General features: G+C 40.8%; 4 protein-coding genes across 4 annotated transcripts; all 4 read left to right on the forward strand.

Annotated features, from left to right (window-relative positions):
- Positions 1-856: 856 nt before the first annotated feature.
- On the forward strand, positions 857-1,582 carry LOC131262991 (glutathione S-transferase D5-like). The gene is made up of 2 exons (XM_058265109.1): positions 857-988; positions 1,070-1,582. The coding sequence occupies exons 1-2, from the start codon at positions 857-859 to the stop codon at positions 1,580-1,582; spliced, it is 645 nt and encodes a 214-aa protein (XP_058121092.1).
- Positions 1,583-3,452: 1,870 nt separating this feature from the next.
- On the forward strand, positions 3,453-4,164 carry LOC131272703 (glutathione S-transferase D6-like). The gene is made up of 2 exons (XM_058274534.1): positions 3,453-3,584; positions 3,661-4,164. Exons 1-2 carry the CDS (start codon positions 3,453-3,455, stop codon positions 4,162-4,164), a joined length of 636 nt encoding a protein of 211 aa, XP_058130517.1.
- Positions 4,165-5,721: 1,557 nt separating this feature from the next.
- LOC131259889 (glutathione S-transferase D5-like) lies at positions 5,722-6,637 on the forward strand. The gene is made up of 2 exons (XM_058261535.1): positions 5,722-5,854; positions 5,922-6,637. Exons 1-2 carry the CDS (start codon positions 5,723-5,725, stop codon positions 6,420-6,422), a joined length of 633 nt encoding a protein of 210 aa, XP_058117518.1. The 5' UTR covers position 5,722; the 3' UTR covers positions 6,423-6,637.
- Positions 6,638-7,856: 1,219 nt separating this feature from the next.
- LOC131272477 (glutathione S-transferase D5-like) lies at positions 7,857-8,569 on the forward strand. Its single transcript, XM_058274218.1, has 2 exons — positions 7,857-7,988; positions 8,069-8,569. The coding sequence occupies exons 1-2, from the start codon at positions 7,857-7,859 to the stop codon at positions 8,567-8,569; spliced, it is 633 nt and encodes a 210-aa protein (XP_058130201.1).
- Positions 8,570-12,072: the final 3,503 nt, after the last annotated feature.

Here is a 12,072-nt window from a genome sequence, read left to right on the forward strand (position 1 = left end):
TCTACGAACATTATCGAAAAAAGTCCAGCAAGCCCTTAATGGGCAGACATGACTGAAAGCGGTCGCTGTGCCAAACAAGGAGAACAATGGTTTGATTTATATAAATTAAATTATTTTTATCCCTAAATACGTTTGAAATACAATATTTCGACTTTTGAGAATAAGCTACGGTGTTAATTTAATTGTGTTTGTGACACACACCCTCCATCGATGGAGGTAGGTAATTTTGATCGTTTTCAGTTTGGGATCTTCTGTCAAGACTGTTGTTAGGAAATAAGCTTCTTTATACTTTAGAATAAATTTCAAACACTTTCATACTGTAGAAGTCAGTTATTTTTACCCCACTGCAGGAGTTATGAACGCAAACAAATTATCAACAAATTATGTCTTTTATGTTTTTCTATCGACCAAAACTGAACTAACACTACGCTCTCTCCTTTAAATTATTTCCGGCAGTGCCGAATCAAAATCAATCAGTGAGCTCTTATCTTGCAGCACGAATTCGGTAATGAATCCGCCGCATTTGTTTATTTTTCCTGCTCGCGTTTTTTTTGTAGCCCTTTCGCGATGTGGCTAAACTCTACTGGCCGCGTTAGAGTAAGAAACCAGACATCGCTGCTCCCGACACATACACAACACATATTAGATGGGATAAGTTGTGTGACGGTATTTCATTCAAAAAATGTTCGTCGTGTTGGTGAAATGTTTACTATGATTCTAATCTTATATTTGAACGAATCCCCCTCTACAAGATTGGGGTATGTCAGTTGAGTATAATAAAGCGGACGCTCTGCCCCAAAAAGCATTACCAATTTAGTCTGGTTCAATCCACACTTGCTAGCGGAACAGGATCGTCATGGAGCTGTACAGTCACATTATTTCTCCACCGTGCCAAAATGTGCTGCTGGTTGCGAAAAAACTTGGAGTCACGTTAAACATCAAGGAGACTAACGTAGAAGATCCCGTAGAGGTGGCCGCTCTAACGAAGGTACGGAGAGTAATAGGAAACCTTTCGATATTACATTTGCTTCTGCTGCCCGGTGATCTCATAGGAGAAATTTATTTTCAGATAAACCCCCAACATACAATCCCAACGTTCGTCGACGAGGGGCATGTGATCTGGGAGTCGTACGCTATCGCGATTTATCTGGTGGAGAAGTACGGCAAAGACGACGCACTGTATCCCAAGGACGCGAAGGTCCGTTCCGTCGTTAACCAGCGGCTGTTCTTCGACATCGGAACGCTTTATAAGAGCGTCCTCGCCAACATTGATGCTGTGCTGGAAGGAAAACAGCCAAGTGAAGAGCTGAAGGAAAAGCTGAAGAAGGCACTCGATCTGACGGAAAAGTTTGTCACCGAACGAGCGTTTGTCGCTGCCGATCATCTGACGATCGCGGACATTTTCGTGCTTGGTAGTGTGACCGCACTGGGTTGGGTGAAATATGGTTTGGAAGCGTACCCGGGCATTCAAAGCTGGGTTGCTAAGGTAACGGCCGAATTTCCGGATTATGCTGAATTCCACAAGGAGCTTACTGAAGGTACCGAGGCGTACATAGCTGCAAACGCAGCCAAATCAAACTGAACCTGAAACAAACACTAACAGATCATTTATGGATCGTATCACGCCGTAAAATTTATAATGTGAGAATAAAGAAACGAAAATGCTCACGGGACTGAAAACTATTTAATTCTAGCGTAACTAATATCCAAATTGATCCTCTGACTCCACGAGACTGTTATTCGCACCATATACCGCCAAGTTATTTGAAGAATTTCATATTGACCAATGTTGGCCCTTTACAAGGTCACCAGAGATGTTGCACGGAATGATCAGGAAAGGCGATAGACACAAAAAGATCGTCTGAAATACTACATACCACACTGCCTTGAATTTACTGAATCCATGGTTCAATTTAAAGTCGTTGTCCATCACACCACAAAGCAACACGCATACCATGGACTTTCCGATTCTAAATCATTCGTCATCATTTAAAGCTCGTTAGCCAAAACGCAAAACGTGTTGTAAAGGTACCAAGTAGTTCAGGCATCTGTATTGATGTGGTTCTTTTCCAACATTCGTTTCGTTTTGAGAACACTTGAGAACAAGAATATCATATTTGTTTTTACATTCCACTTTTACTTTTTTGTTCAATAGTCTTCTTTTTACTCACTGTATTACTAGCAGTGTTCAAAAGTGTGCTTTATGTCTGTAACCATTGTTTAGCTTATATATTCAACTGTGTTGACTTACTTTTTATCCATTACTTTTGCTCTAATTTTTGCTATTGTTCAGATGGATCAACATGTTAAATACAATTTTATCAAAACTGTATACTTTTAAAATAAATCATTATTGTTTTAATTTGCTTTCAATCATACTTAGCATGTAAGTAACAAACGATATTCTATCAGGGCAATGAAATAACAAATCCATTAATGAATGTTTAGTTTATTTAACCCATCCACGTAGTTACTATTGCCTCAGCATATTCAATTCATATTATGTGGTTAGAAATGGGCATTGAGCATGACTGGAAAAGCATTGGATAATGTTTATTTTTGGACATGGAAAACTCCATATCCACCGGTAGCGTGATTTACTGATAACGTGACAAACGGGACATTGCTGATTCAAACAGATTTATATCCGCAAAATGATACATATCGCAAAATACAGCCACGGACACCTAAGCATTAGATTAGTCTTGAGTCATTTATCTAACCAGCTGATTAGAATTATTTTTGACGGTATATATAAGGGTATTTTCAAAAAATGAAAACTTATAAAGTTATATCAATTAAAAAATTCGAATTCATGCATAAAGGAAATCGCATTGAAAGTGTAAAATATTTTTGTATTTTACTAATCCATGTTATTTCATCTGCGACAATTTTATAACTGATATTTACCATGCTCTGAATCCAGCTATCCAACACCAATAAAATATCATTTGGTGCATATAGCCCACACATTCAGATGAGTTTTTACATAATTTAGCCTATGGTGTGTAAGATGTGCCGACCACTGGTGTGGATTCTTTGCATGTATAACGGATATCAAAATGTAAGGTTTTAACTTTCAATACTGTTGTTTCTACTAATGCATACTGCATTCGTTTAAAGAAGTAAACACGTTCAATCAATAATTTTTAAGAAGAACTACGAATTTACGAACTCATTATTATACTCGTAACATTGATTTCATCAGAAATTTCGACAAACGCAAATTCACCTCAATGTACATGCTGTGAAGCGCTCTTGGAGCTCCAAAATGTTTGACTTCAAACCATCATACACGTACACGTCAGTGACGAAGCTTCCATATCCGATTCGGCAAGTCATTAGTATAGGTAGCCCAGCCTTTGGAAGGAATCGTTTTTGAGAATATATAACTACCCCACCGGGACTGGGCACAATGCCAGTCGCGTCTTTTGCTTGCTAACGAACCGATCATGGAGCTCTACTACAACATTGTATCCCCGCCGTGCCAGAGCGTCATGCTCGTGGCCAAAAAACTCGGCGTTACGTTCAACGTGAAGGAGGTGAACCCACACGTCGCAGAAGTGCGCGAAGAGATAAGGAAGGTTGGTATCGATTCCAAAAGCGCATTGCCACTCCCGTTAGGTGATTTCCTTTCATTAATCATTTCGTTTACCGCAGTACAATCCTCAGCACACCATTCCCACGTTCATTGAAGATGGGCACGTGATTTTTGAGTCGTACGCCATCGCTATTTATCTGGTGGAGAAGTACGGCAAAGATGACGCACTTTACCCGAAGGACGCCAAGGTGCGTTCCGTCGTCAACCAGCGGCTGTTCTTCGACAATGGCGTTATGTTCCCGAGCGCCATCGCTTACGCCAACTGTCTGTTGAAGCAAAAGAAACAGCCAACGCAAGAGATGCTGGACAAGCTCACAAAGGCGCTTGGACTGCTGGAGGGTTTCATCAAGGAACGAGGATCGTTCGTCGCGGCCACTCAGCTGACGATCGCGGATATCTGTCTGCTGAGCAGCGTCACGTTGCTCGGTGGCCTAAAGTACGATCTGGATGCATATCCGGCCATTAAAGCGTGGGTTGGCAAAGTAACCGGGGAACTTCCAGACTACCCCGCATTCCGTAAGGAGCTTGACGAGAAGAGTTTGGCATACATCGCTACCCTGTAAGTTTCCTCAGCGAGGTTGCGTTGGTCCGATGTGAAAATAGTGACACCTGCTCCAAGAAGATTTCCTCATCGAAGTTGCATTGGTCCGATGTGAAAATAGTGATAACTGCTCCGTGAAGATAAGGGTTGGTTTGCGCCCACTTGTGAATAACATTATGCTCGAAACTGCAAACAGTGACACATTCATATTCAGTTCATTGTATACAAACAGAACAACTACAGGTTTTTTAGTAAAATAAAAAAACTACGAAGTTTTGCTTAAATAATTGAAATTTAAAATCCCATAAAAAAATAAAATTTAAACTTCTTTAAGCAATATTTGTGTTTCAGCATGATGGTCATGTTTACCGAAAATAAAATGAAAATAACTTAAGACACGTAAAACATAATACAAAAATAATGAAGAAACGTGAATGCTTTCGTCCAGCACAAAAACAATTGAATAACAAATATGACAATGAAGCGTTTCGAGCTAAACTTCATCATCGATTGCTTCATCAAAATGTATCAGTTTATACACATAAACATCTACCTAAACATTTTACACACATGTATGTTTAGAAAGGGATTTACCTTAGTTTACGGGGCCGTACATGGGCTAACGAGATGACGGATTCGTCATGACACCAGGCGTTCATCACGGTGCCGCGACTGATCGCGGTGACTGCAGCGTATTTTTGGTAGAAAGCGCCGGTTTACAAATTGTTAATATTTTTGATAACTCAATTAGGAAAATACTACACTTGTCCTCCCTTAATGATAAAATAAACTGCTGTAACATTCTCCAAACAATAAGTCCCCTAATATTTACCTGTTAATGCATAATGGGGAATTTTATTTAAATAATTTATTTTAAAATACTAGCGGCCGGAAACAATACCATAATTGTCAAAATACAACCATTTTTCATAAATTGAAAATACTTTTACTGCATTTACTTCCTAATATTGTTCATCTAATGAAATGCAAAATTTTTAGGATTCGAAAACGTCATAATTTTAAAAAATGTTTAAAATGAATGTCTAACAAGGTATTAATTTTCATCAGATAAATTATATTATCAAGTGCAGGCACTTATCTCTAAATGAATTCGGTAGTATTGATGACTGAGTATTGTCTGTGTTTTGCTATGCTGGTCATAGTGAAACTGCCGAATTAAAAAGCAAACAGGATACTTTCTTTTATTTTCTAGCATGTTCCAAAACCGGCGAGGAATAATCGACTAGAATGAATCGCGAAACGGAAGATTTCATCCCCCCAAAACCAACACCGAAGTGATGCAAACAGCGTACGAATTTTGACCAGTCATGCTGGCATTGTAGCAGAATCAAAACGTCGGCATCATTGCCGGTGTTGGTGTAACTGCCAGACATCACCGCATGTTTGGAGACGCGTAGAGATTACAACTTGGAACCATATCTGGTTTGGTATTGGTACCATCCGGGCCACCCCCCACCGGAGCCGGTATAAAATTGCGAACAAACAGTCGCAACCCTTCAGTCAGACCGTTTCTACAACGCGAAGCCAACACACTACGTCTACTCCCAACTGCGCTCAGAATGGATTATTATTACAGCATCGTGTCGCCGCCCTGCCAGAGCGCAATGCTGGTGGCAAAGAAATTGGGAATCACCCTGAATCTAAAGAAAATCGACGTGCACGATCCGGTGGAACAAGAGGCCCTTAGGAAGGTAAGCAAATGATCTCCCATTTGTTGTTTCATTTGGACAGTATAAGTGACTTTTCTTTGCTCGCCAGCTCAACCCACAAGCCACCATCCCCACGCTCGTTGACAACGGACATGTTGTATGGGAGTCGTACGCAATCGTCATCTATCTGGTGGAAAAGTACGGTAAAGATGACACCCTCTACCCGAAGGACCCTAAGGTGCGCTCTGTGGTCAACCAGCGGCTGTTCTTCGACATCGGTACGCTGTATAAGAACCTCATCGCTGTTATCTCGCTCGTGATCAAGAAGGAGCAACCGTCCGACGAGCAGATGGAGAAGCTGAAGAAAGCGATCGATCTGCTGGAAGGATTCCTTACCGAGCGGTCGTACGCAGCCGCCGACCATCTAACTGTGGCGGACATTTGTCTTCTCGGAACGGTGACGGGACTTAATTGGCTTAGACATGATCTTGAGCCCTATCCGCATATTAGAGCGTGGGTTTCCCGTGTGACGGCCGAGATCCCCGACTACGCCGAGTTTCGCAAGGATTTGGACGAAGGTACCAAGGCATACATTGCCAGCCGAAAGTGAACAGGCTTTCTCTAAGCAAGTGCAAGTGTCCGGGATGCAATCTCGTATGTGGATTGTAGTGTATTCAAATGTATTTTATTATCATGCCCTCGACTGAGAAAAAAAAACATGTTTGGTATTAACAACAACGGTTTGAAACGGTCAAATTGTGCTAATAACGTTGTGTATTTTAATCTTATATATTGCAGTTGAACAATAAACGTATCTTAACTGTTTATAAAATCAAACATGAATATCTTTTGAGAAGTAAAACTTCAATTCTAGTACGAACATATTAAGCGATATGAAATATGGTGTTTAATAGATGTTAATTTGTAAAAACCATTTTTCGAAAGAAACTAATCAGCATCATAATAATAAAATTAGTTATGACACTCCGCGGTCGGCGACAGCCGAGCGGTAGCGCCGGTTAGAAAATCGGCCCATGAGCGCCGAGGCTCACCACCTCGACGGCGTGGGTTCGAATCTCAACCGAGACCGGGACCCACCCTCCCTGTACGAGAGGACTGACTATCCACGTATTATAACAGGGAAACAAGTCTCGTAAGCCCACAGGGAAACAAGTCTCGTAATTTTTTACTTTATAAAAGCAACACGGTATATTAGAGGTCGGTGATCAGCCGTTCGTAATACCGGCGGGTTCCAGACTCGAGATTCGACCCCACACATCTGGCGTGGTGTTTGCTCTTGCTACCGCTGCGCCATGAGCACCCCCAGGCATTTTACTGAAGGATATTAGGAAATAAATTTTATTTATTTATTTTAATAACACATTTAAATAAAGCCACACAAGCAAAAAATTACATAAAATATAAAGAATGTATTGTATGAATTTGTAGAATTTTATGTACTTGTTTGGAAATTCTAAAGAGATAGTATTTGTATAATATCTTGTAAATATTATTTTTATTACATTAAGTTTGATTTATTCAGTGGAAATTATTAAGTGCAAGCATTTATCTTGAAATGCATTGGATGACTAAACCCGCGTGTTATGCTACACCATACAGTCATAGTGACGCTGCCAAATTGAACAACATACGTGGTAATTTATATTTTTTGCAGGTTTCTCATGTTGTTCATACATGTTCATACGCGAAAAAAAACGTTGTAATGAAACGCGTACCCCAAACCGTATCGAAGCTAAAATGTATGTATTTTAGCAAGTCACGTATTGCGGCGGTTGATGGTACGATCAAAACGCCGGCAACATCGCTGGTGTTGGTGTAGCTCATCGCGGTTGACATCATCGTGAGCTTAGAGACGCGCAGAGATTACAATTTGGAACTATATCTGGTTGGGTATTGGTATCATCCTGCTTATTCCTCACCGATAGCAGTATATAATGACAACCAAACATTCGTAGCTCATCAATCAGACCGTTTTCCCACAACACGACGCAAACGCAACACGTGCAAATCCAGAGTGGTCAAAATGGATTTATATTACAGTATTGTTTCGGCGCCCTGCCAGAGCGTGTTGCTAGTGGCAAAGAAATTGGGAATCAACCTGAACCTGAAGAAAATTAATTTGCGCGATCCGGTTGAGAAGGAGGCCCTGAGTAAGGTTAGTAAATGAAGCAACTTTTGCGTATTTTCTTGTTAAATATGGATTTATTATACCAGTGAACTTTTTTTGCTCGCCAGCTCAACCCACAGGCCACCATCCCCACGCTCGTGGACAACGGACATGTTGTGTGGGAGTCGTACGCAATTGTCATCTATCTGGTGGAAAAGTACGGTAAAGACGATACTCTCTATCCGAAGGATCCCAAGGTGCGCTCTGTGGTCAACCAGCGTCTGTTCTTCGACATCGGTACGCTGTACAAGAACCTTCTCTCGATCGTCATACTATCGTTCAAAAAGGAGCAACCGTCCGACGAGCAGACGGAGAAGCTGAAGAAGGCGATCGATCTGCTGGAAGGATTCGTTACCGAGCGATCGTACGCAGCCGCCGATCATCTGACTGTGGCGGACATTTGTCTGCTCGGAACGGTGACGGTTTTCAACTGGATCAAGTACGATCTTGAGCCCTATCCGCACATTAGAGCGTGGGTTTCCCGAGTAACGGCCGAATTACCGGACTACAACGAATTCCGGAAGGAGGTGGACGAAGGTACCAAGGCATTCTTTACTAGCCGACAGTGAGAAGTTTAAGCGTTAGAAATGAGTTGGAAGTGAGCTGTTTACACCAGTATCTACTACTTTTTTTAAGTTTTTTCTCCGGGATGCGATCTCGTTTGCAGAGTGTAGTGTTTAAAAAATGTATTCTTTTACCAAATTCCAATGAAATACAAAGCAAACAAATCTGATACAAGCTACGCTTTGCATTCAACGGAGTAAAATTTTCCAAAAACCATTTTACTTTTTTGTTTAATATTACAGTCAAACAATAAATTTATTTGAACTTTTTACAAAATAAAAATTTACAGGATTCCGCAACCGCCGAGCGATAGCGCCGGTTAGAAAATCGGCCCACGAAAGTTGGGGCTCAACACCTCGACGGCGTGGGTTCGATTCCCAACCGAGACCGGACTCTCCCCTGTAGGAGAGGACTGACCATCCACGTACACAAAGGAAATCAGTCTTATAAACCCTTAACGAGGATAGGCATGACCAAGATATGGTCGTTACGCCAAGACGAAGAACAAAATTAAACTTATTTTTATCTTTTAGAACAGCAATAATTCAAAACGCTTGTCCACATACGCGCTGTTGAATGTAGGGTATGTTATCCATTCTTCTATCTATTATATTATATCTATCTATCTATCTATCTTCTATTTATCTATATCTATCTATTCTATCTATCTATCTTCTATCTATTTTATAAATTATAAAATTTAGCAAAGTGCGCTTACAAGTTGTACAATCTCATGTTGCATGCAAGTGTGCTATGCAACCAGTAACCTGCTGCTGGAATAGCAAAAAACTATCCAAACCAACAATCCCGCAACAGAATAACTGAATTTGCGTCTTCATTATCGGTCCTGATGCGCTTGGCTCTCGGTTTGAAGTCACTAACTTGCCACGAAAGTTAAGTATTTTCAGTTTGTCCACAAATATGAAGCATAAACAAAAATATCGAAGCATATTTACTTTTGACAAAAAGTACCAACAGTTACATAGCATTGATTGCTATAGCAAGCAGCTTGGTTTGAGGAAAAGTAAAGATACTTGGATTAACAAAAAACTTGTCATGTTGAAATTGTGTTTTGAAGCAATTTAAAATTTTCGCGCGGCACAGGGCCCGGGCCTTATGAAATACGTTCAATAGAGTCAAGTAAAAAAAAAATTCGACACCGGGTAACTAGCAATGATCTTCGTATAAATTAACAAAAAAAAAGAAAAGAAAAACAAAATGCACCACCAACAGAAGTGATGCCGAATTTCCTTAGAACTGTTTTCTCCAATACACGATTCTTCAAGTGCTTTGAAACACATACAAAACACAAATTCATATAAAATACAGTAACACACAAAACAAAAATATCGCCATGATGTACAAATCAACCAGAACGAAATCCAGAGCTCACTCGGATGGACAAACACGAAGAAACTGAACGATTTAGTTGATCCACATTTCTTAGCAATAAATATTTCAAAGCTTCCAATAAATATTTACCGATTTAAATGGTTCGACAAGTGACTTGGACGACAAGTGAACAAGTGATAACTGGACTTGGAATAAAACGTTGAATGTTATATTTGACTAAAACTTCATATTCCACCTCCTAGAAGAAAGCTTTCACATAAAAAAAACATAGTGCCCGTGTAACCTGGCAAATAAGCTAGTTTGATGATAAAAAACAAATTTTCAAAAACAAAAATCGATCGAGACAAGCCTGCATTTAAACACAATCGCTGTCCAAATAAATTGCAAACACAATACACATTCAACACTGTCAACATGATGAAGTGATGCCTTTTATTAACCGTTTCGTTATCGAAAACACCCACGTTATCGATAATTGTGCAAGGGGAAGGTGTAAAAAACAGTTTACATGTTTTCTATTTCTCTATGCTGCACTATGGGACGTAGGCATACAAAAATAAAAATTCATTTTGGAGGAAAAGTGTCAGCAACAAATCAGTAACATACTATTTAACAATAATAGGGTTTGTAAAAAGGTATAAATATAACGTTAACGTCCGTGACAGCCAAGGATGGTCCCCAACAACTGAGCGGTAACGCCGGAAAGAAAACCGCACTATGCACGTACGCATCAGGGACAAAGTCTAGTAAGTCCTTAACGGGCAAGCATGACCGGTCGTTAATGTAATATTCATAGAGATTATTCATTATCGAAAATATTGAAAAAGTTTCGAATTAAATTAGTATGCTCATGATCGAAAGATGGAAGTGCTTCTTCAATGGACACCTGAACGGAACGGATTCAGGGGAGTCCAGCAGCGGCGCAGGCAGAATCGAGCAGCACATTAGCCAGGAGGTAGATGATGATGTGCTCGCACCATCCTTGGATGAAGTCACTAGTGCCATCAAGCAGCTGAAACAGAAGAAAGCAGCTTGCAGTGATGGGCTGGTGGTAGAACTATTCCAAACGAGTTCGGTAGAGCTAGCCGTCAGTGTGCACCAGCTAATTGTGAAAATCTGGGAGCAGGAAAGGATGACGGTGGACTAGAAGCTGGGTGTCATCCACCCAATGTACAAGAAGGGTGACAGAATGGACTATACAAACTTTCCAGCCATCACAGTCCTGAATGCTGCCTACAGAATCCTATCCCAAATACTTTTCTGCAGTCTTGAGCCCATTGCTACAGATTTCGTCGGAAGCTACCAAGCTGGGTTTGTTGTAGGCAAACCCACCTCCTACCAGATCTTCACTCTACCTGTTCATCTCCACATTCACGCACACATAGGAAACTCTAGTGAAACTCCTGTCAAAGTTGTATGGAGTTTCGAGTTTCCTGAGTGCGCTAGGTGGAGTTTGTCAGTTTGTCACGGGAGAGTGCGCTATGTGGAGATGAACAGTTCGACACATCCTCCAGAAGTGTCGAGAGCACCAGATCCCAATGCACCACCTCTTCATCGACTTCAAGGCGGCCTACGATACCATAGACAGGAAGGATCTATGGAAGACCATGCGGCAACACAGCTTTCCACAGCTGAACTGATGAAACCGGTCGTTCTCTATGGGCATGAATCATGGCCTCTACTCACGGAGGACGTCAACGTATGGAGCGCGTGCTCTGGTCTATCTTGGCGGTGTGTGTATGTGAGCAGGGCGTGTGGAGGAGAAGGATGAACCACGAGCTAGCTGAGCTGTATGGCGAGCCTGACATCCCGACGGTGGCGAAGGCCGTTAGGATTCGTTGGCTAGAATATATTATTTTTATTAAATTCAATTTGATTTAAGGCTGATTCTCACGTCGGCAAGTGGCAAGTGCAAGTGGCAAGTTGCCGCGTACCTGCCCCGTGCGAATCAGGACCTAGCAAGGAACAAGTGGCATGTATTTTGTATTGGTTGACAACTCGTGTAATTAAAAGTTGTCAAACAAAACCTTTTTCATTTTCGTGATTTTTTAAGGATAACTTACGACTTATGTTACAGAAATGTTATTTTGTTACATCAATGATCGATCTTTTTATGTATAAGAGATCAAATCATGGTAAATTACATTTCATAACT

The sequence above is a fragment of the Anopheles coustani genome, chromosome 3 (assembly GCF_943734705.1).
Source record: "Anopheles coustani chromosome 3, idAnoCousDA_361_x.2, whole genome shotgun sequence".
In the NCBI taxonomy this organism is placed as follows: domain Eukaryota; kingdom Metazoa; phylum Arthropoda; class Insecta; order Diptera; family Culicidae; genus Anopheles; species Anopheles coustani.

Excerpts from the sequence above, each read along its gene's own strand:
- LOC131262991 (XM_058265109.1), top strand. The coding sequence starts at position 857 with ATGGAGCTGTACAGTCACATTATTTCTCCACCGTGCCAAAATGTGCTG. Across the intron at positions 989-1,069 it reads AGGTGGCCGCTCTAACGAAG|ATAAACCCCCAACATACAAT; the intron begins GTACGGAGAGTA and ends ATTTATTTTCAG.
- LOC131272703 (XM_058274534.1), top strand. The coding sequence starts at position 3,453 with ATGGAGCTCTACTACAACATTGTATCCCCGCCGTGCCAGAGCGTCATG. Across the intron at positions 3,585-3,660 it reads TGCGCGAAGAGATAAGGAAG|TACAATCCTCAGCACACCAT; the intron begins GTTGGTATCGAT and ends CGTTTACCGCAG.
- LOC131259889 (XM_058261535.1), top strand. The coding sequence starts at position 5,723 with ATGGATTATTATTACAGCATCGTGTCGCCGCCCTGCCAGAGCGCAATG. Across the intron at positions 5,855-5,921 it reads AACAAGAGGCCCTTAGGAAG|CTCAACCCACAAGCCACCAT; the intron begins GTAAGCAAATGA and ends TTTGCTCGCCAG.
- LOC131272477 (XM_058274218.1), top strand. The coding sequence starts at position 7,857 with ATGGATTTATATTACAGTATTGTTTCGGCGCCCTGCCAGAGCGTGTTG. Across the intron at positions 7,989-8,068 it reads AGAAGGAGGCCCTGAGTAAG|CTCAACCCACAGGCCACCAT; the intron begins GTTAGTAAATGA and ends TTTGCTCGCCAG.